The following is a 20,444-nucleotide window of genomic DNA, read 5'->3' on the forward strand; positions in this document are numbered from 1 at the left end:
CCAGTGAAAAGCCACTTATCACGTGCAAACTGCTAATGCGCGCTTAAGAGTTTGCACGCCTAAAGTTTTATGTGCACTACTTCGCGTACAAAATCAGCTGCTTCGCGTGCTAAGTAGTGTGATAAGCATACGTTGCACGCGAAGCAGCTGATTTTGCACGTGAAGTAGTGCGCGTAAAACTTTACGTGCGCAAACTTTTACGCACGCTAAAATAGCACGCGAACAGTAACAACTTTGCCGTGCAAACTACTTAGCACCCTAGTTTGCATGTGCAAACCTTTTAGGCATGCTGTGTTAGCACCCTTTAGTGAATCAAGCCCTTTGTGACAAAAAAAAAAAAAAAGTTTCCATTTCTGCTAACTTGTGACAAAAAAAAGAAATCTGCCACGGACTCACCATGCCCCTCTCTGAATACTTTGGGTGTCTACTTTCCAAAATGGGGTCATTTGTGGGGTGTGTTTACTGTCCTGTCGTTTTTGGGGGAGCTAAATTGTAAGCACCCCTGTAAAGCCTAAAAAGGTGCTCATAGGGCTTTGGGCCCCTTAGTGCAAAAAAAGTGTCACACATGTGGTATCGCCGTACTCAGGAGAAATAGTATAATGTGTTTTGGGGTATATTTTTACACATACCCATGCTGGGTGGGAGAAATATCTCTGTAAATAAAATGTTTTTGATTTTTTTTTACACACAATTGTCCATATACAGAGATATTTCTCCCACCCAGCATGGGTATGTGTAAAAATACACCCCAAAACACATTATACTACTTCTCCTGAGTACAGCGATACCACATGTGTAACACTTTTTTGCAGCCTAGGTGCGCTAAGGGGCCCAAAGTCCTATGAGAAACTTTAGGATTTCACAGGTCATTTTGAGGCATTTAATTTCCAGACTACTCCTCACGGTTTAGGACCCCTAAAATGCCAGGGCAGTTTAGGAACCCCACAAGTGTCCCCATTTTAGAAAGACAACACCCCAAGGTATTCTGTTAGGAATATGGTGAGTTCATAGAAGATTTAATTTTTTGTCACAAGTTAGCGTAAATTGATTTTTATTGTTTTTTTTCACAAATTGTCATTTTCCACTAACTTGTGATAAAAAAGAAAATCTTCTATGAACTCATCATACACCTAACGGAATACCTTAGAGTGTCTTCCTATACTGCCCTGGCATTTTAGGGTCCCAAAACCGTGAGGAGTAGTCTGGAAACCAAATGCCTCAAAATGACTGTTCAGGGGTATAAGCATCTGCAAATTTTGATGACAGGTGGTCTATGAGGGGCCGAATTTTGTGGAACAAGTCATAAGCAGGGTGGCCTCTTAGATGACAGGTTGTATTGGCAGGAAGCGCAGGATGTTCTCAAATCGTGACCTGGACATGACAACAGAGAACATGGGCATGTGATGTATTGGGTGTATAGACCAATAAGACCGCAATACATTCTTTTTGACTAGACCCATGTTAAGGAGAAGGCCCGAAAATGTTAAGTTTGGAAACTTGGAGTGGTTTCCCCCGAAAAGGCTGAGCATGGTAGCTTCTCGGATTGGCGGTTGCGTATTGTGTGGCATAACGGTTGGTCTCAGCCACAATTAAGTCATAGAGATCCACGGTGCAGAACAGATGAAAAAAGTCTAGGGCCGATCCTAGATTATCTGTCTCCACCTGGACTCCAGACTGGGCGGTGAAAGGGGGCAGTATGGGTGCGGCGGAACCAGTGGATTGCCAATTGGGGTTTGCCTGCACCTCTGGGAGACTATGGGTAGTACGGGCCCGTTTTGCTGGTGGCTGCGACTCGGGTCTTAATGCACCTGCCACCGAACCAGTTTCTACTACCATGCTGGTGCTCGCCACTTCACTAGGGTCTATGGTAGTACTGGTGCTAGGTCTAGGAGATGCTACGCTGCTGGTGCATGTCTCACCAAGAAAACTCGGATCAGTGCTAGCACCACTCTGCTGCCCTTGAGTGTAATCCTGCACCACCTGCGGTCCAGTGACATGGGGTGTGGTACGCCTGGCTCTAGCCGGGACCTCAACCTTGTCATTGCTATCGGTCAGAGAGCCACTGCTGTTCACCGGTTTGTATTCTGACCCGGATGATTCGTCGGATGAGGCTTCCCAATCACACTCACCCCACTGGGCCAGAATCTCGGCGGCCTCTTCAGCGGAATACCCCTTTTTTGCCATGGTGGACTGCTAACTTTAGGGGGTATTCCTCTGAGAATACCCAGGAAAAAGAGCACCTACCTAGTAAAAGGGAGTACTTGTGAAGTAGAAAGCTGTGGTCACTGAGTTTTGATTAAAAAAAATCAAAACTGATCTTTACAGCGCCACAGCTATTGTACAGTGTATTTTGCAGTGATCAGAAAAAAAAATTCTGTCACTGCGGTGGGGCGGGCTGAACGCAAGTGCAGGCGAACGATCAGGCCTGATCGGGCAAACACTGCATTTTTTTGTGTACTCTAGTGACCCTAATATAGATCTGATTGTGATCAGTAATGATCACTTACAGATACTACATAGTAGCAATGCTGATTAGCGACAGTGATGATGCTAATCAGCAACTAATTAGTGACTGCGGTGTGGTGGGCTGGGTGCTAACTGACGCTAACTACCCAACAAAGGGCCCTAGCTAAATAACTGGCCTAACTGTTAACACTAGTGATAGTAAAAAAGTGACCGTTTTCACTCCTCACTGTTTTTAGATCACTAGGATAGTGACAGGGGGGTGATCGGGGGTGAGGGGGATGGGGGAGGTGGTTTTGAGGGAGTGGGCGGGTGATCAGAAGCCCGCAGGGGGCAGATTAGGGCCTGATCTAACGGGTAGGAGTGCTAGGGGGTGAAAGGTGGTGACAGGAGGTGATTGATGGGTGTCTCAGGGGGTGATTAGAGGGGAGGATAGATGCAATCAATGCACTGGTGAGGTGATCAGGGGGGGTCTGAGGGGTCTCTGAGGGTGTGGGCGGGTAAATTAGGGTCTGATCTGATGGGTAGCAGTGACGGGGTGATTGATAGGTGATCAGTAGGTGATTACAGGGGAGAATATCTGCAAGCAATGCACTGGCGAGTTGATCAGAGGGGGTCTGAGGGCGTTCTGAGGGTGTGGGCGGGTGATTGGGTGCCCGCAAGGGGCAGATTAGGGTCTGATCTGATTGGTAGCAGTGACAGGTTGTGACAGGGTGATTGATGGGTGATCAGTGGGTGATTAGAGGGGAGAACAGATGTAAATAATGCACTGGGGAGGTGATGGGGGGGGGTTGAGGGCGATCTGAGGGTGTGGGCGGATGTTTGGGTGCCCACAAGGGGCAGATTAGGGTCTGATCTGATGGGTAGCAGTGACAGGGGTTGACGGGGTGATTAATAGGTGATCAGGGTGTGAATAGAGGGGAGAATAGATGCAAGCAATGCACTTGCGAGTTGATCAGAGGGGGTCTGAGGGCGATCTGAGGGTGTGGGTGGGTAATTGGGTGCCTGCAAAAGGGCAGATTAGGGTCTGATCTGATGGGTAGCAGTGACAGGGGGTGATTGATGGGTGATTAGGGGGGTGATTGGGTGCAAACAGTGGTCTGAAGGGATGATCAGGGGGGGTCTAAGGGCTGCTGTGGGTGATCAGGGGGCAGGGGGGGCAGGATCAGTGTGTGTGCGTGATTTCATACACAGCTGCCTCCTCCCCTGGTGGTCGCACGATTACTGGGACCACCAGGGGAGGAGGCAGCCAGTATAATACACTTTGTATACATAACAAAGTGTATTATACTTTAGTAACAGTGAGATCGGAGGGTTAACAACCCGCCAGCGCTGCTAGTTGGCCGAAGGGTTGACGTCGCAGGTGGGCGGAGCCTAATGCCGGTGGATGCGCGCAATCCCCAGGTAATTAGTCCCCCAGGTGCCGCCGCCGATCGGCGTTACGCGGTCCTGGGGGTGCCACCTTGCCGCCGGCCATAGGTAGTGGGCGGTCGGCAAGTGGTTAAGAAACGTTCCATTTTTCTTATTGCCCACAATGTAGTGCTTCAGCTTCTGTTTCCGTTCCACTGGGCTCAGCAGTCCGGAAAAATTGATGCGTCAGGAAACTAGCGGTCCATTCAGCGGATTGTGAGGAACGGATCAGTTTGAATGGATGGATGTGAACAGATCCATAGGTTAACATTGGATCCATTTATATCCATTCCGATCTGGGAACGGACCTTTTTTAGCGCTAACGCGAACCAGGCCCGCTGGTTTCCAAAAGTGTGTGATGTTTCAAAAAACGTCAAATTTCATCACTATACCCCGTTATCAATGTAGACGCATCTTTTGATGACGCATATTTTACCAATTACACTGCCATCAAAATATCAAAGCGCTAGCAAACATTTTGTGAAAGACATCAATGTTGGTCATTAATCAAACAATGAGGAATTGCAAAGTGTTTTTGTAATCATTTAGTACATTTACTCATTAATCACTGCTAAATTGAAATTCACAGCTAATCTATTGAATCGGATTAATGTCTGACAGATTTCTTTCAGTACACCACAGAAAATAAACTCTTTAAAATTCATAAAAACATTGTGCCAGTAATTTAGGGTGAAAAAAAGCCCATAGCTGAGATTCAATTACTATATTTTCTAATCTCCTACAAGAATTGCTGATTATACTGGCAGAACAATAATAGTTATATTAAATTTCCTGGCAATAATTCGTACCTAAAACCATTTTTGCTGTTTGATGAAGTCTTATTGTTGTAAAATACTGTTGACTTAATTCACGCATTATTAAACTGAAGTGAGTCATTGTGTGACACGTAAAATGAGACAAACTGGCTTCCTTATTTCAGAGTTGAAAAGTTTTTTTTTAGGTAGGGATAAAGATATTGAAAAGAGTCACCCTCTAGTCCTCAAGTTATATAATTTGGTTGCTAAGGTGCAATCTTTAAAGGGAACTCGAGGTGAGAGTGATATGGAGGATAATGTAAGATTTTTACTAGGTGGTCTGAACTCAGAATTGAGTGATGAGCAGCGAAGGACCAGTTATGTGTATTCAATGGATATATCAATTTCTGCCAAAAAACAGGAAATAAATAATTTTATCCTAAGAAAAATTGACATAAAAAATATCCGGCATTCTGTCTTGTTTCCAGTCATGTGTCTTGAATAGAGATGTCGCGAACATCACATTTTGGGTTTGTGAACACGAACCGCCATAGACTTCAATGGGCAGGCAAATTTTAAAACCTTTCTGGCCACAAAAGTGATAGAAACGTTGTTTCAAGGGGTCTAACACCTAGACTGTGGCATGCCAGAGGGGGATGCATGCCAAAAGTCCCGACAAAAATTACGGAGTTGACGTAAAGTCGGGTTTTAATCCCTAAAGGACAGGAATCACATTATGCACAGCTCTGGGTGTCAGCGGGCTGTGGAGTGTCACACACAGAGAAATGCAATAGTACTATCAGAATACAGTGAAATAATAATGCACTGGAGTGGGTCTGTGCCTGCAACTTAATGAGGCAACAGCAGTAGTGTGCACACAGCTCTGGGTGTCAGTGGGCCATGGAGTATCTCACACAGACAAATTCAATAGTACTATACAGTGAAATAATAATGCACTGGAGTGGTTCTGTGCGTGCAACTTAGTGAGACAACAACAATAGCAGTATTGTGCACACAGCTCTGGGTGTCAGTGGGCTGTGGGCTGTCACACTAAAAAAAAACAACACAGGAGACCGATGTGCTAGCCCTCAAAAAAGGCCGTTTGGGGTGCTTTCACAGCAAGTGAGTAACAAAACACAGGCCAAGCTAATGCTTTCCCTATCTATCTGCAGCAAGTCTGACCCTGCTCTCACCAATAGTCAGCAGCCAGCAGAGAATGAATCCAATATGGCCACCGCAAATGCTTTTTGATAGGGGGTGGGGGATCCAGGAGACGGTGGTAGCTGATTGGCTGCCATGCGTCTGCTAACTGTGAGGTAAGGAGGCAAAGTTTAGCTTGATGATGTATAGGGGGTGGGTCGAACACGCCAAATGTTTGTTGTTCGCTGTGAATGCGAATAGCGGTAGTTCGCAGAATACTGTTCATACTGTGAACAGTTCAGGCCAACTCTAATCTTCAATTAATGTACAGTTCACCAAGGGTTGTGTCCAAATTTACAAAGTCCATTCACATCCACCAAAAATCTTATCTCCTGTGGATGTAACACCATAACACAAAGACAGTACTCAGAAAGAATAGCTGAATATGTGTGTGTGTTTGTGTTTTACGTATTGCTAAAATACTTCCATAGGTGTACCTTATTAGTAACATAAATATTTATAAATAAAAATGCAAATTGCTTGGCTGTCCTGATGTTCCTCTTTAAGCCATAGACCCTGGCAGGCAGCTCAGGTGCCGTGACACGGTAGATTAGCTACCTTCTTACATAGTTACATAGTTACTTGGGTTGAAAAAAGACATACGTCCATCAAGTTCAACCAGAAAATAAGGTACAACACCAGCCTGCTCCCTCACATCTCCCTGTTGATCCAGAGGAAGGTGAAAAACCCTTACAAGGCATGGTCCAATTCGCCCCAGAAGAGAAAAAAATCCTTCCTGACTCCAGATGGCAATCAAATTAAATCCTTGGATCAACGCCACTGGCAATTACCTTGTAATTATAGCCATGGATGTATGTCAATGCAAAATCCATGCTCAAGTTATGTCCCCTAGTCCTTTGCACAAGCCAAGGGACAAAAAGCTAATTTTTTTCAAGCTTTTATATTGCCCTCTGATGTATACTTTTTTCTTCTGTGTGAGTTAGACAGTCACTATTAAAGCCAAAATGATCAGCAGGACGCCAGAAAACTTTGCAGCGCTAGCCTGCGTAGTGTAGCAATGATGACATTGGGAGATGGAAGTACGTGGATGTAGTCAGATCAGTGTGTAAGGGAGAGGAGAAGACGCGGTGCCCGGTGGTGGGAATGGTGAGGGGGCTTCAGCTGCATTGTATCACCGGGAGGGGATAGAGGAGAGACAGTGAGAGGGCCCCCCTTTAGATCATGGGGAGTGGGAATGGGGTCAGAGTAGGTCACAGTTTCGGACTGCAGGGGGGGGGGGGGGAGAGATTGCACATCATATTTAATCACAGGTGAAAGTGGTGGTGCATGGCTGCTAGCTCCATGAAATTTGCTTGGTTGCACTTTTCACAATCTGTCTTCTCTGCCTGTGGAGAGAATCTCTCATTAGGGTTATTTAGGCCGTGTAATCAGGTGCATAGTTTGTGGGATAGACTTGTATTTGAGTAATTTAAAACAATCCAACTTAAAAAGGAGCTGTCGGCCATACTATCTCAGGAAAAAAAAAATATATAAGTAGATAAATACTTGCTCTACTTACATAACATATATATTGCACTCTCAACGTTATGATTCATGTGAATTTTATAAAGGAAAAGTAGACAATCCTATTGTAGACAGTTTCCATATTTACTGTGGCTATTTTGAAGCCAGTCCTGATGTAATATCCGCCCTTAGTCTCCTCTGCCTGATTTGCCTGCCCTTCACTATAGAAAGAGCATTGTTTCAGCCTGAGAAATTTTGGCCAATCAGAGAGGAACAGAGGTGTGGGAGGGGAAAACAAGAGGGAAAGAGGCTTCAGCCAATCAGGCTGTATTAGTTAAAGAAAACCTGAACTGAAAATTAAAAGTCAAAATAAGCATACACAAGTCATACTTACCTTCCATGTAGTCTACTCCTCAGTGTCTTTCTCCTCTCCCGCGTCCTGTTTGTTCACTGTGATCAAGGGAATTTTCCGTTCTCCCTTTTGAAAATGGCCATTACCCATAACAGCTTTCTGGTCAGCACACAGTTAAACTGTGACATCGCCCACTTGAGCCATAGGGAAACATAGACATTACCTGGTACATCAGTTTTCCTTTCAGCTATAACTGACAGCAACTGAAATTTTATTGACAGCAACTGATATTTTATTGACAGCAACTGATATATTTCAGATCTGACAAAATATTGTCAGAACTGGAAGGGTTTATTGTCAGAAAAAAATGGTGAGCTTCTGAAAGGAACTGATGGCAAGGTAACTATGTAATGTTCATTTGAAGTTACCTCATGTGTTTATTTTAAATATTTTTACTTAGTACAGGTTCTCTTTAGGTCTGAGGGGAAGTACAGAAGCAAAAAATGACAACCCAGCATGCCCTGCAAATTCCTTTTTGTGTACCAAATTTTGTGTACCAAATAAGAGTCAGGTAAACTGGGGAATGATCATTTATCAACAAGAAAAGTAATAGAGATTTCAACTTTTGGCTTTCCTGGGTCGCATCCTCATTACTTGTTTACCAGATAAAAATAAAGAATTGATTTTTGATTTTATACCCGACAGTTACTCTTTAAGAGGGACAAATATTGGGGCCGGCTTATACACGAGGTCGACTTATATTCGATAATACACAGTACATATGAATTTTACATTTCCCCCCCCCTCAATATTGGTCCTTTAAATAAAGAGTTAGAATATAGGATTCGGACAGGAAAAAACAGCCAGCATATTTTGTATTAGAAAATGGAAGTTAGTGTTTCAGTATTCAGTTTCCTCATTCCCTTTATGTGATGATTTTTTTCCAGATGGCATCAGGGAGTCTGCTACACCTCGGGGAGGAAACAGATAAACTAAAAGCCAAGAATCGAGAGTCAATTTTACTTCTTCTTCATCTGGTAAGTGCCAAGCTGCTTCCTCGCCCCCTATTGGCAGGAACTGCACTTAATCTGTAACAACATCCTGTGAAAGATGTTTCATATACAGCTGTCCCGGCAAACAGGTGCTCCAGGAGGGGCTCTCCATCTTCCAGTCACTCAGAGAAGGATTATGCTATTTTATTCTAACTGCTAAAGTCCACAATAGGAACACAATATCATAATAGGATTATTGGTAACAAAGGCGGGATAAAGACGTTTTCTTCAGTTGATGATTTATTCTCTAAATAAGAGTTAAATAAATACTTACAGGAAGTAAATAAAACCTGCATTTAACCACTTCTTTACCACAGGGTTTTTCACCTAAAAACCACAGCAATTTTCACATTTAAGGGAGGCAAGGGTTAATGGGCTTAATGGGGGTATAATTTATTTTAAAAAAACCTCACTGGTGCTGATCAGTCACTAATGCTGTGTTAGTTATCTGAGATCCTCTCACGAGTGATCTCAGTAACTGTAACAGCATAGAGACTGATGCAATGTTTACACACATTCTGCATGAATGAGCACCGTCATTGGCTTTGTGAACACATGTTCACATCAGCCAATCACGGACCAGCGGGTGCCCGACGCGTATGCACATCCGTGTGCACGCGGACGCGCACGCACACGATCGCGAAAGCGATCGCGCACAGCAGCAAAATAAACAGGAGTTGCCTATCTACGCCCCTGTGACTCAGGTGAAGTTTAAAGGGGTGTAGATAAGCGTGGCAGAGGTTAAGTGGTTAAAATCATGAAGTTTGAAATAAAACCATGCAAACATGTTTTACTAATTTATTTACCACCCACATTGTATTGGGGATTGTATACGATGCCCTTTCATATTGCACTATACGGTGTACTAAGAATATGTTTTTTTCCAGAATATTTCATTAGAAAAGCAGCCATGGAGCTTACATCAGAGAATGCTGCTTCTAAAGCAGGGCATAACTACAGATCATGGGGCCGACACTAAACCTTAGATGCTGCCCTCCAACATTCTAACCCTCTTCTCCTTTTTCCATTGGTGACCATAACAGCCCTGATCTGGAGGCTAAAACCCAATATTGGAGTAAAAAAAGATGAAGTGCCCCTACAGCATGCCCCCCCCCCCCCCCCCAAGTTGAACAGCTTTCCGGGATGTCAGTTTTACTATGCACATGAAGTTATATACATTAGGTCTGTGCATGGTGCATTCACAAGTTTTTTCCTAGGTGGTATTTTCACATTTTATCAATAAAACACCTGGTAAAGGAAACCAGAGCTTAGATAAAATATAAGTTTTATACTTACCTGGGGCTTCCTCCTGGGGCCCCATACATACCCGGGGCCGCCGGAGAGATACGTAGAGGGAGCACTTCTTTTGTGCAGACTGGCTGAAGTTACGGGACCCGGTACTGAAGAGGGAGAAGACTGTGGACGGTGGCGTGGGAGGGATCCGTGGGGATGGGAATGGAGGAAGCCCCAGGTATGTATAAAACTTTTATTTTATCTCAGCTCTGGTACACTTTAAGCTGCCAGCAAGCAAGAAAATATTCAGAATAATTTTGCCAGCACTTTTTTTCACGGACGACTCTCCTGACCTCTGACCCGGATTATCTTTGCTTCTGCCCGGTGCAGAATGACGGGCAGAAGTATGCGCACTCCCCCGCCTCCTCCGTCCTCGTGTCTGCGCTCCACTGAAAAGCAAGGGTCAAACGCTAAGTAATTAGCATCTGACGTTTGCTTTTCAGTGGAGCCCAGACGCTAGGGCGGTGGAGGCGGGGAAGTGCGCATACTTCTGCCCGTCATTATGCGCCGGGCAGAAGCAAAGATAATCCGGGTCAGAGGTCAGGAGAGTCGTCCGGACACCGGCATCTATTGGAGAAGACTGGCGGCTAACGGCGGGGAGCGACAGAAGCGGTAAGGATCTTTTTTCTTTCCCTACCCAGTGCAGGTTTTATTTTACCAGAGCCTTTTGGCTTTTGGTATCCTTTAAGCCAACATTTGTTATGTTTGTGAAGATTACGATGTCTTATTTTTTAACCCTTGCAAGATGGGCCCCCAGACTGTGAGGGTCGCAAAGGGTAGGCAAGAGAAGAGGTGTGAACATTGGGGGGCCGCATCAAAATTTTGCTGGGGGCCCCGTGATTTATAGTTACGCCCTTAGACAGAAGCTTGGCCGTGTACACTCTTTGACAAGGGCTTGTTGAAGAGGTTCTGTGGGACCCAGTGCTGGATGTGTAGATTATCCAGAGGTCTCCCTCTACCGAGGTGAGTATCCATTTGGGGCTCTTTTTTCTTCAAGTCCACTTCAAGGTTCAGGTTCACTTTAAGTATAAGTTTTCAAGGTGTTTGAGTTTGTTTTAATGAACTCTATGTGCAAAGCAAGATCATTCAGATGCTGTCTTAAAATCCTGATGAAGAAAATAATTAGGGTGCATCAGAGAACCAGCTCACATCATCCAATTATATTTTGCCATTAAACTTAAATAAGTATATGCCGTGACAAATTAGGATCTGTAATCAATATAATGCACATTAGCCAATATACGGTGTAATTACCAATCAGTGCCTCATTCAAAGCTAGCATTCTTGTGACATCAGATCTCAGATAGCTTTTCTCACATTTGAGCAAACTAATAGTATTCGTGACTTGTTACAATATATTATAGGACACGTCTTAAAGTGTACCTAAGTTTATGGCTACTTTTCATTTAAAGTAATACTAAAGTAAACCTGAAAAAAGTTAGATACTCACCTATGGAAAGGAAAGGCTCTGGATCTCAGTCCTCTCTCCATGCCCCTGTGTGACCACTGTGTAGCCAAGTCCACTGTGTAGAAAGTCTGTACTGCGCATTCACTTTAAAGTTACTAAGAATAGTTATTCAAAATGTCCCCCACAGCCTCCTGTAGGCCAGGATGCATTGGTAGTACTGGATGTAAATAAAGGAAGACTTGTTTTCTCACACTTTGTCCCTAGTACCTGCAGGTGTGCACTTTGGTGGGGCCACGTGCTGGCAGCCTGGTGGTGCACTGCTTTTTTGACAACTACACTTTATATGTGGAGTCAGGCTCTAAGACAACTGCTTAATGTCCTAAACGTAAATGTAATGCATTGAAGATGGAAAGAAGTTCATTCAAAAACATAACTGTGTTTTTGGCCACTCCCAGCTCTTCAAGCGTCATGTGGCTTTTTAACAAATAAGGTATTCTGGCTCCTTCCTTTTATGTATACCCTTCAGTATTATGCAGCGGCTGTTAATCCTATACCTATAGGAGACAGCAATGGTGAAATGGTTTAGCTTCTACCTATAGGAAACCGCAATTGTGAAAGTTAAGCTGGCCATACACTGATCTTCATCAGATTCGACCATCAGATAGATTTCTGTCAGATTCCTGTCAGGTCGAATCTGACAGGAATCTATCTGATGTGTGCCATCCACTAGGAACAGATTTCCAATAGATTTCAGAATTAAATCTATTAAAAATCGATCTAAATGCATAACAACACCAACAACAAATAACATTTTCTCCCGTAGGACTCAAAGCGCATAAGCATGGCTCAGACTAATAATTGGTTGATTGGTAAATCGTGGTACAGAGGAAGAATTCTATAAGTCCTGAAATGCCAGGCTAAACAGGTGGCTTTTCAGTCTGGATATGAATAACTCCAGGGAAGGGGCTGTCTTTACTGGGTATGGTAGGGAGTGCCAAAGAGTAGGGGTAGCATCATGACAGAAAGCTCTGTCTCCAAAGGTTTTAAGGTGCACTCTGGGAGTAATCAAGTTTATGGAACCTGCTGATCTGAGGTTGTGAGAGGTGTGGTGCAGCTTCAGCAAGTCCTTTATGTATCCAGGGCCATAATTGTGCAGGGATTTGAATGTCAGCAGTCCAATCTTGAAGAGTATTCTCCATTTTACTGGTAGCCAGTGCAGTGAGCAAAGGATCGGTGTAATGTTACAGTGGCGATGCTGATTTGGTAGCAAACTGGCAGCAGCATTCTGCACAAATTGCAGGCTGAGCAGGTCCTTGTTTGGGAAGCCTGCATAAAGGACCATTATTGCACCATTAGATCGAATGCAACTCTATTGGCCTATGGGCCATCGATCTGCTGCCAGCAGCAGATCGACCTGGATTTTCCATCCAGTCAGATACATCAAATTGATCTAAATTGGCCAAAAATCGATTGGGCATTGATTTGTGGCTGATCGATCAAATAGATCAATCGATCGATGGCTGAAATTAACCAGTGTATGGGCCCTTAAGAGAAAACAGTTTCAGGAGTTTCCACTTTTAAATTCCTGAAGCGAGAAGCAATCAGCATGTGCTGCACTAGGAAGTGCCTGACCTATTTGGAAAGGACAGTTACAGGTGAATATAGTCTTGGTAAACTACTGCTAAAGAATGATTTATGCTTTTGTTGCAGTTAATTTACAGTGCAGTTTCTAAAGACACACTTTTAAACATATCCTCACTTTTCCAAAGTAAAACACAATCCTTATTAAATAATCTCTATAAAGTTCAAGTATTTCCTAAACTGCATCGCACAGTGACGGACATACTTGCAGAATAACAAACACTGGTCTGCATGATAGCCTGGGACCCCAGTCTCTCTCACTGGCCGGGCCCCAAACCACCATGTGATACCTAGAGGGAAATGCGGGCGAGCCCTGGACCTCTCACCCCCAGGGCATTCACCCCCACTGCCTCTAAACTGAATGCTAACTTAAACAAGCACAATTGCTAACTCCCAGCTAAAGCAATTTCCTACCTTTATCTGGTCAGCAGATCCCAGTCAGCCAATCAGGTGTACTGCCATACACCGGTGGCCCCGGGATGTCATGCAGACCAGTGTTTGTGATTTTACATTTCTTTTTTGCAGCTTCTAGGATGCGTTTGATAGGTGAGTGGTTAGGGAGGGGACCGTGTGGGAGATGTGCCTACACAGATGCAATCAACGATTGCGTCCAACCGAAGCCTCCCACCTGAATGCTACCCAATGTATGCAATTCCTGCTAGATTTGGTACAGCAGTACAGCAGGCAAAGGGTGTATGACAGTACACCTGATTGGCTGACTGGCGTCTGCTGATCAGATGAAGGTAGGAAATTGCTTTAGCTGGGAGTTAGCAATACTTACAGAATACCCAGAGAGCTCATAATGACCCAAAACCACTAGGAAATGGGCTAAAAAAGACCAAAAAATCCTCTTACTAAAAAGCAACAATAAATACAATTTTGCCTTGTCAGAACTTGAAGGTATTTGTGATAATTTAGCTTTAAAGTGAACTTCCAGACTAAAAATCGACTCAGCAGCACTGAAAAGGCTTGGTGTTTCTTTAACAGTTTCACGGCATCAGAACTTTGTTTCTCTTATACAAGCCTCATTTTTAGCTGCACAGAAGAAAACTGCCCGTGCAGTTTTCCCCTTATGCTGTGCAAAGCATGATGGGATTTCTGATGTTGTTGCTCTCGTTCTGCTGTTGTGGTGCAATTTTTTTATTTAATATTTTGAGTTTGACATTTGAAGCCTAGTGTGTGCAGCTGGGAGGGGTTATCAGGACACAGGACAGTTGGAACTGTGTCTCATGCTCCCTGTCACCTCCTTTCAACCAAAAAGATGGCTGCCCCATGACAAAGATGGCAGCCCCCATGAATCACAAACATTTGCCTGTTCTTTTAAAACAGGGTGGGTAAGAGATTATATTACCTATCTATTCTAATTAACATAACTAATGTAACTTAATAACAGTATGTTTGTTTAGCCTGAAGTTCCCCTTTAAGTGAGCAACTGTGGTTTTCCATGACACATCACTCCTGAATATGCATTTGCATAGTTGGACAGTTGCTAGCAAACTAGGAAATTTCCCAGGGCCACAGAGCCTATAGAGACCTCCAAGTCTATCCCGTTTTTGAGTGGTCACAAATATTAGTGTGGCATGCATTAATGGTTACACCTGGGTTGGAAGAGTGCATAGTGGAGCCTCATATCACCAGTGGCATAGCTAAGGAGCTGTGGGCCCCGATGCAAGTTTTACAATGGGGCCCCCCAAGCACTCTGTACATAAAAATTGATACGGCACACCAAAATCTGCCAATGGCAACTACAGTGTCAGAGGTGCAAGAAGGGGATGGGGAGCAGTTTGTTAATGATTACTACTATTCAAAGCATCTATAAAAGTGATTATTATGAGCACAGGACCAATAGAGAGCTAATACTGTAGTATTGGGCAAGACTCCCTAACTCTGCTACTGCCTATAGAGCATGCTCTAGTGGCTGCAACTCTGGCGCTTTGAGTCCGCCAGGAGAAAAGCTCAATATAAATGTGCCCTGTCTGTCTGTCCATGGCTCCCCACTGCAGTGCCTCTGTGTCTATGTATACTTTTTTGAAGACCATGGCTATGCTGTGATCCATCACTACATTTTGATCTGACTCTATGGCTTTGTTGTGGTTAACCTGCAGTGAAACCAAAGGAATAGTTAATGAGATGCAAATAACCCCAAGTTGTTGTCATGGAAATTTGGTATGCAAATTTCTGCAGCTTGAAAATAGACCGGTAGAACCCTACAGAGGTGGAATTGGATTGATCTGTTTTCAAGCTGCAAATATTTGCATACAATTTTACATAATCCTGCATCAACAAAATATTAACCAAACTATGTGAATGTGGAGGGATCATTTACCTATTTTGGTTCCTGGACGTAGTTTCTACGTCCAGAAACCATGTGCGCTACCGCGCGCCCCCGCGGCTGATCGTGCGCGTGCATGCGCACTCCCGGCTGCGGATTCGGTAGCCAAGGAATCAATGTATCGGCTATGGAGCCCGATCATTGATTCCTCTTCCCCGCTGAAAAAGCGACAGCTTCTCTCGGAAGCTGAGCTTTTTCTGGCCGTCTCCTTCCCGATGCGTCACTCTAAGCGCGTGCTACGCTTAGAGTGACGTCATGTAAACAAACTCATGGCCGCCATCTTGTGGCCAAAAAGTAATACTACACCTGAAAAAAACAAACAAAAAGAATTAACACACATTTACATTATAAATCTATTGTTTACCTCCCACCCTCCCAAAAGTACCCAAATAAAATGTTTAGTATAAAAAAAAAAAACCATTACAATTAAAAAAAACAAAAAAACTTTTAAATATTTACCTAAGGGTCTAAACTTTTTAAATATCAATGTAAAGATGAAATATTTCTATATTTTTTTTTATTTTAAACTTGTAAATAGTGATAGATGCAAAATGGAAAAAATGCACCTTTATTTCCAAATAAAATATTGTCGCCATACATTGTGATAGGGACATAATTTTAACGGTGTAATAACCGGGACATATGGACAAATACAATACGCGAGTTTTAATTATGGAGGCATGTATTATTTTAAAACTATAATGGCTGAAAACTGAGAAATAATGAATTTTTCCATTTTTTTCTTATTCTTCCTGTTAAAATGCATTTACAGTAAAGTGGCTGTTAGCAAAATGTATCCCCCAAAGAAAGCCTAATTGGTGGCGGAAAAAACAAGATATAGATCAGTGCATTGTGATAAGTAGTGATAAAGTTATAGGCTAATGAATGGGAGGTGAACATTTCTCACGTGAAAACGACAGAACCTGAATGGGTTAACTTCAGTGAAAAATAGGAACAGGGATAGTGACACAGTAACAGTATTGAATATTGAATATTTATACATTTTGAAGCATCATTATAAAAGAAAGATCGCTGCTATAATAAAGAATTTGTTTGATATATTTTTTTGTAGAGATTCAGCCTGTTGGCCATATTGGCCATGACTCAGTATTTTCTTACGTTGGACATGCACTTTTTCATTATATATTTTCTCACTTTCCTCCTGTCCTTCCGCAAAAAAAACTCCTTTTTCCTTTGCTACTTCTCCCCTTCTAGATTTATATTCGGGAAGTACACCCAGATTTATAGGCAAAAGCAATTTAAATGCAAATGCTTGCGGAAGGCCAGCGCAGCTAATGAGAGTGGACAGCGCTGATCCTGTAGGAGGGAGCAAGAGTTAAGAGCTAATGTGCCGGCCCCCACATCCAAGCCTAGGAAATTGGTGAGAGGTAGAAAGGTCCTTAATCTTCCCTGCCAGAGGGCTTAAAGCCTAGTGTGTTACAGTGGGCCACCACAGAATATTATTATAGGCAGGGATTGATAAAGACTATGTTGGACAACTAACACAAGGGAAGGTGGATTAGCACAAATGTTCATCAGATACAGCTCAATGGAGAATATTAACTGGTTTCAAGCCGGGATAAAACATTGGCCCGATATGAAATCGCCTTTTATAAAGAGTTTAAAGGGAATCATAAGTGCATCTAGAGCAACTTTAAATTAGTGAGTGGATTGTGGTGCGGTGTAATGGCTGCTTTGTAACGCAGTTTACCAAACTGCAATGCGCCACCAATGTGACGTTCACAATGCGGCGGGTGCTTTGTGGTATAACGGATTGTGGCATCGTAGCGTACTGCAGTGCATTACTGCTAAACGCATGCCTTAACAAAAAGTGAAGCATATGTTTCATTGATTATGTTTCACTGTACACCGCTGTTCCGATCCATTGCGTTCCTGCTGTCACAGGGAACACAATGCAATGGCCACTGTGAAGGTGACCTTAGCCTCTAAATACTGATAGGTAAAGTAGTATGAGTTTATCATCACATTTTTACACACTTACATTCTCTTGACTCACTAGTTACTTTTGTAGCTATGAAGGTTACTCTGCAGCTAGTCGGTGGCTTGTAAATTTAAGCAATAGTTTCATTAGCTTTGAACCTGACTCATTCATCCAACTCTGTATTTAGTGTAAGAGATGAAAAACCACTCATAACAAGTGCTTGATTAAATCATAGAGTGGTCATAGTTGGTAAAATTCACATGGGAATTGTGAATATGCAGCAATGTTTTTGCTGCACATATATTGAAAGTCAATGGAGAATGCTACCTGCTGCTAAAATTGTTGAAATTACATTTGCATTTTTGGCTAAAAGCAGAGGATCAGCAGAATGCCAGGCAACTGGTATTATTTAAAAGTGAATAAATATGGCAGCCTCCATGTGCATCTCTCTTCAGTTGTCCTTTAAAGGAGTTATCAGGGAAATTACCTAGAATGAGCTTTACTCACCTGGGGCTTTCTCCTGCCCCTTGCAGCAGACTGTTCCACGCCGACCGCTCTGCTTCCCGTCGCTGTCCCGGTCTCGCCGCTCGGTATTAAGGCCAACCTCCGTGTCGGTCTTATTGCGGCTGCGCAAAACGCCTCTGTCAATCATCGCCACGCGGGCCACGGCGAACAGTGCAGGTGCAGAACTACTAATTAAATGTAAATTCCTTGTGCTTTGTGAATACTTCGACCAATTGTAACCAGTACATTTCCTTGTCTCCACACTATTACAACAGAAAAAGTGGAATAGTAACCTTGGGGCTGATTCCTGAAGCTGCGCTATTATAGCATTGTGAGCTACATGACAGCACCTCAAGCTAAATTCAGGGAGGCCTGCTACGCTCGGTCGTGCAGCATAGCGTGTCTTCTGTAGCTACAAGCGTTGCTTACATAGCAACACACTCTCCTCTAAATGCCGGCCGCTTCTGTGAGGTATCGCAACCGCGATACTTCACTAGAGCTACTGCTGCTATGTTAATTAACATAGTTACTATGTTAATTAACATAGTAGCGGCCCCGGTAGTGAAGCTAGTGCATTTAACTTCTTAACAGTCAGGATGGGGGTAAACGCGGCGGCAGCCCCAGGACCGCCTAACACCAATTGGCATCAAGTCTTGGGACGGAGTTTTGCAGGAGATTGCGCGGGACGATGCACATGCATCTCCACTTGAATTCCAGAGCTCTGCTCCGTCATCAGTCATCACTATTTACACTGTACAGCGCTGCAATCTATGGCAGCGCAGTACTGGGGACAGCCGTGTGACACGGCTGTCCCCTCTGGAGGCACAGAGAGCAATTGGCTCTTATGGGCTGATGCCTATGAGAGCCGATCGCTGTGATTGGCTGGCGGCAGGAGGGAGTTAAATAAAAATAAAAAAAGGGGTAAATTTATAAAAAAAAAAGAGAAATAAATGTTTGTAAAAAAAATAAACAAACATCCCAGCAGGGATCAGAGCCCACCAACAGAAAGCTCTGTTGGTGGGCAGAAAAGGGGGGGGAGGCGGTCACTTGTGTGCTGAGTTGTACAGCCCTGCAGCGAGACCTTAAAGCTGCAGTGGTCTAATTGGTAAAAAAATAGCCTGGTCACTAGGGGGTGTATGCCTACGGTCCTGAAGTGGCAGGTAACTAAGGAAGGCATGCTACGCTGCACTACCGCACGTAGCGTGCCGCCCTAAGCAGCGCAGCTTCATGAATAAGCCCCCTTAGAGGTCATTGTGTTTCTTGCGCACCTCCGTTTTTTTCTTCCTTTTGATCATCAAGACTGTAACACGCTTTTTTTTATCTCTGTACATTAGTCTGCAGATATTTGTGTCACATAATAACACAATTTAATCACATTCCAAGCAGTGGACAGTCTTTTAAAATTGAATTAGGGATTTATGGCACTTTTCCAGAGTTTGTTGCTGTCTGCACAGTTTTCTTTCTCCATCTACAGTACAGGTGCTCAGTTTGTTATTACTTGTCATGCAGTAAATAGCATTACCTCTGTCCTGTCTGTAGTTAGAGGACATTGACGTTTGTCTGCTGCTGGATAACGCTGAAGGATTTTCAGAGAGGACGAGGTTAAAAAAAGAATCATCTTGGCACTGATGATGAATCAGATACATGGAAATACACTGATATTTCTTCCAGAGTATCTAGGATGCTGCTAGGAGACAGAAAGAAAATCTTCTGTGCGGAGGGAAAAACATGCACGTTTCATTATGTGCAGAGTATTATATACTATAATTAGGAGGCACGCATTACTTAATAATCCAAGCCGCATCTCAGGCATCGGTCTTCCTCATGTGAGTCTGGAAGACACAGCGAGGAGACTGCTCATGCTTCATTTACTGATTAGGCTGTAATAGGCAGGAGGCTTTAAATGAACATCTACTGCCAGTGAGGAAGACCTATCCTTGGTGGTGCCTCTGCCAAATATAAGGAGACCTATACAATTTCAGGCGCTTCACTAAATAACTACAGGTAGTCCCCAGTTAACAAATGAGATAGGGACTGTAGGTTTCTTCTTAACCTGAAACTGCTCTTAAGTCGGAACACTGTGCCATGATATCTGTTCCCTGCAGTGGCATAGCTAAAAAGCCGTGGGCCCCGGTGCAAGTTTTGCATTGGGGGCCCCCCAAGCATGCTATACATAACAATTGATACAGCGCACAAAAACCTGCCAAGGACAATCAGTGTCAGAGGTGCAAGGAGGGGATGGGAAACAATGTGTTAATGATCACTACCATTCAAAGCATCTTTAGAAGGAATTATTACAAGCACAGGACCAACAAAGAGCTAATACTGTGGCTGAGGATGACCCCCATGGGGCCTCTTTAGCCCAAGGGCCCCGATGCGGTTGCTACCTCTGCACCCCCTATTGCCACGCCACTGGTTCCCTGCACCTCCTCTGTGCCTCCAGTGTCCCACTGTGTGTCACCTGTTCCCCTGTGCCTTCAGTGCCTCCCTCTGTGCCACCTCTGCCCCCTCACTGTGTCACCTCTGTCACCCTGTTCCCTCCGTGTCCCCCTCATTTCCACCTCTGTCTACACTGTGTCCCTCTGCCTTCACTGTGTCCCTCTGTACCATCTCTGCCACCTTGTCTTC

At 43.8% G+C, this 20,444-nt stretch overlaps 1 protein-coding gene across 2 annotated transcripts in view; it reads left to right on the forward strand.

Annotated features, from left to right (window-relative positions):
• The window catches only part of NCKAP1L (NCK associated protein 1 like), a 374,626-nt gene that overhangs the window by 334,160 nt on the left and 20,022 nt on the right, over positions 1-20,444 (forward strand). For both annotated transcript variants that reach the window (XM_068267280.1, XM_068267278.1), the window contains exon 30: positions 8,592-8,681. In XM_068267280.1, coding sequence (XP_068123381.1) covers positions 8,592-8,681 — 90 coding nt within the window. The remainder of the gene's footprint in view (positions 1-8,591; positions 8,682-20,444) is intronic.

Source organism: Hyperolius riggenbachi, chromosome 2, assembly GCF_040937935.1.
Source record: "Hyperolius riggenbachi isolate aHypRig1 chromosome 2, aHypRig1.pri, whole genome shotgun sequence".
Lineage (NCBI taxonomy): Eukaryota > Metazoa > Chordata > Amphibia > Anura > Hyperoliidae > Hyperolius > Hyperolius riggenbachi.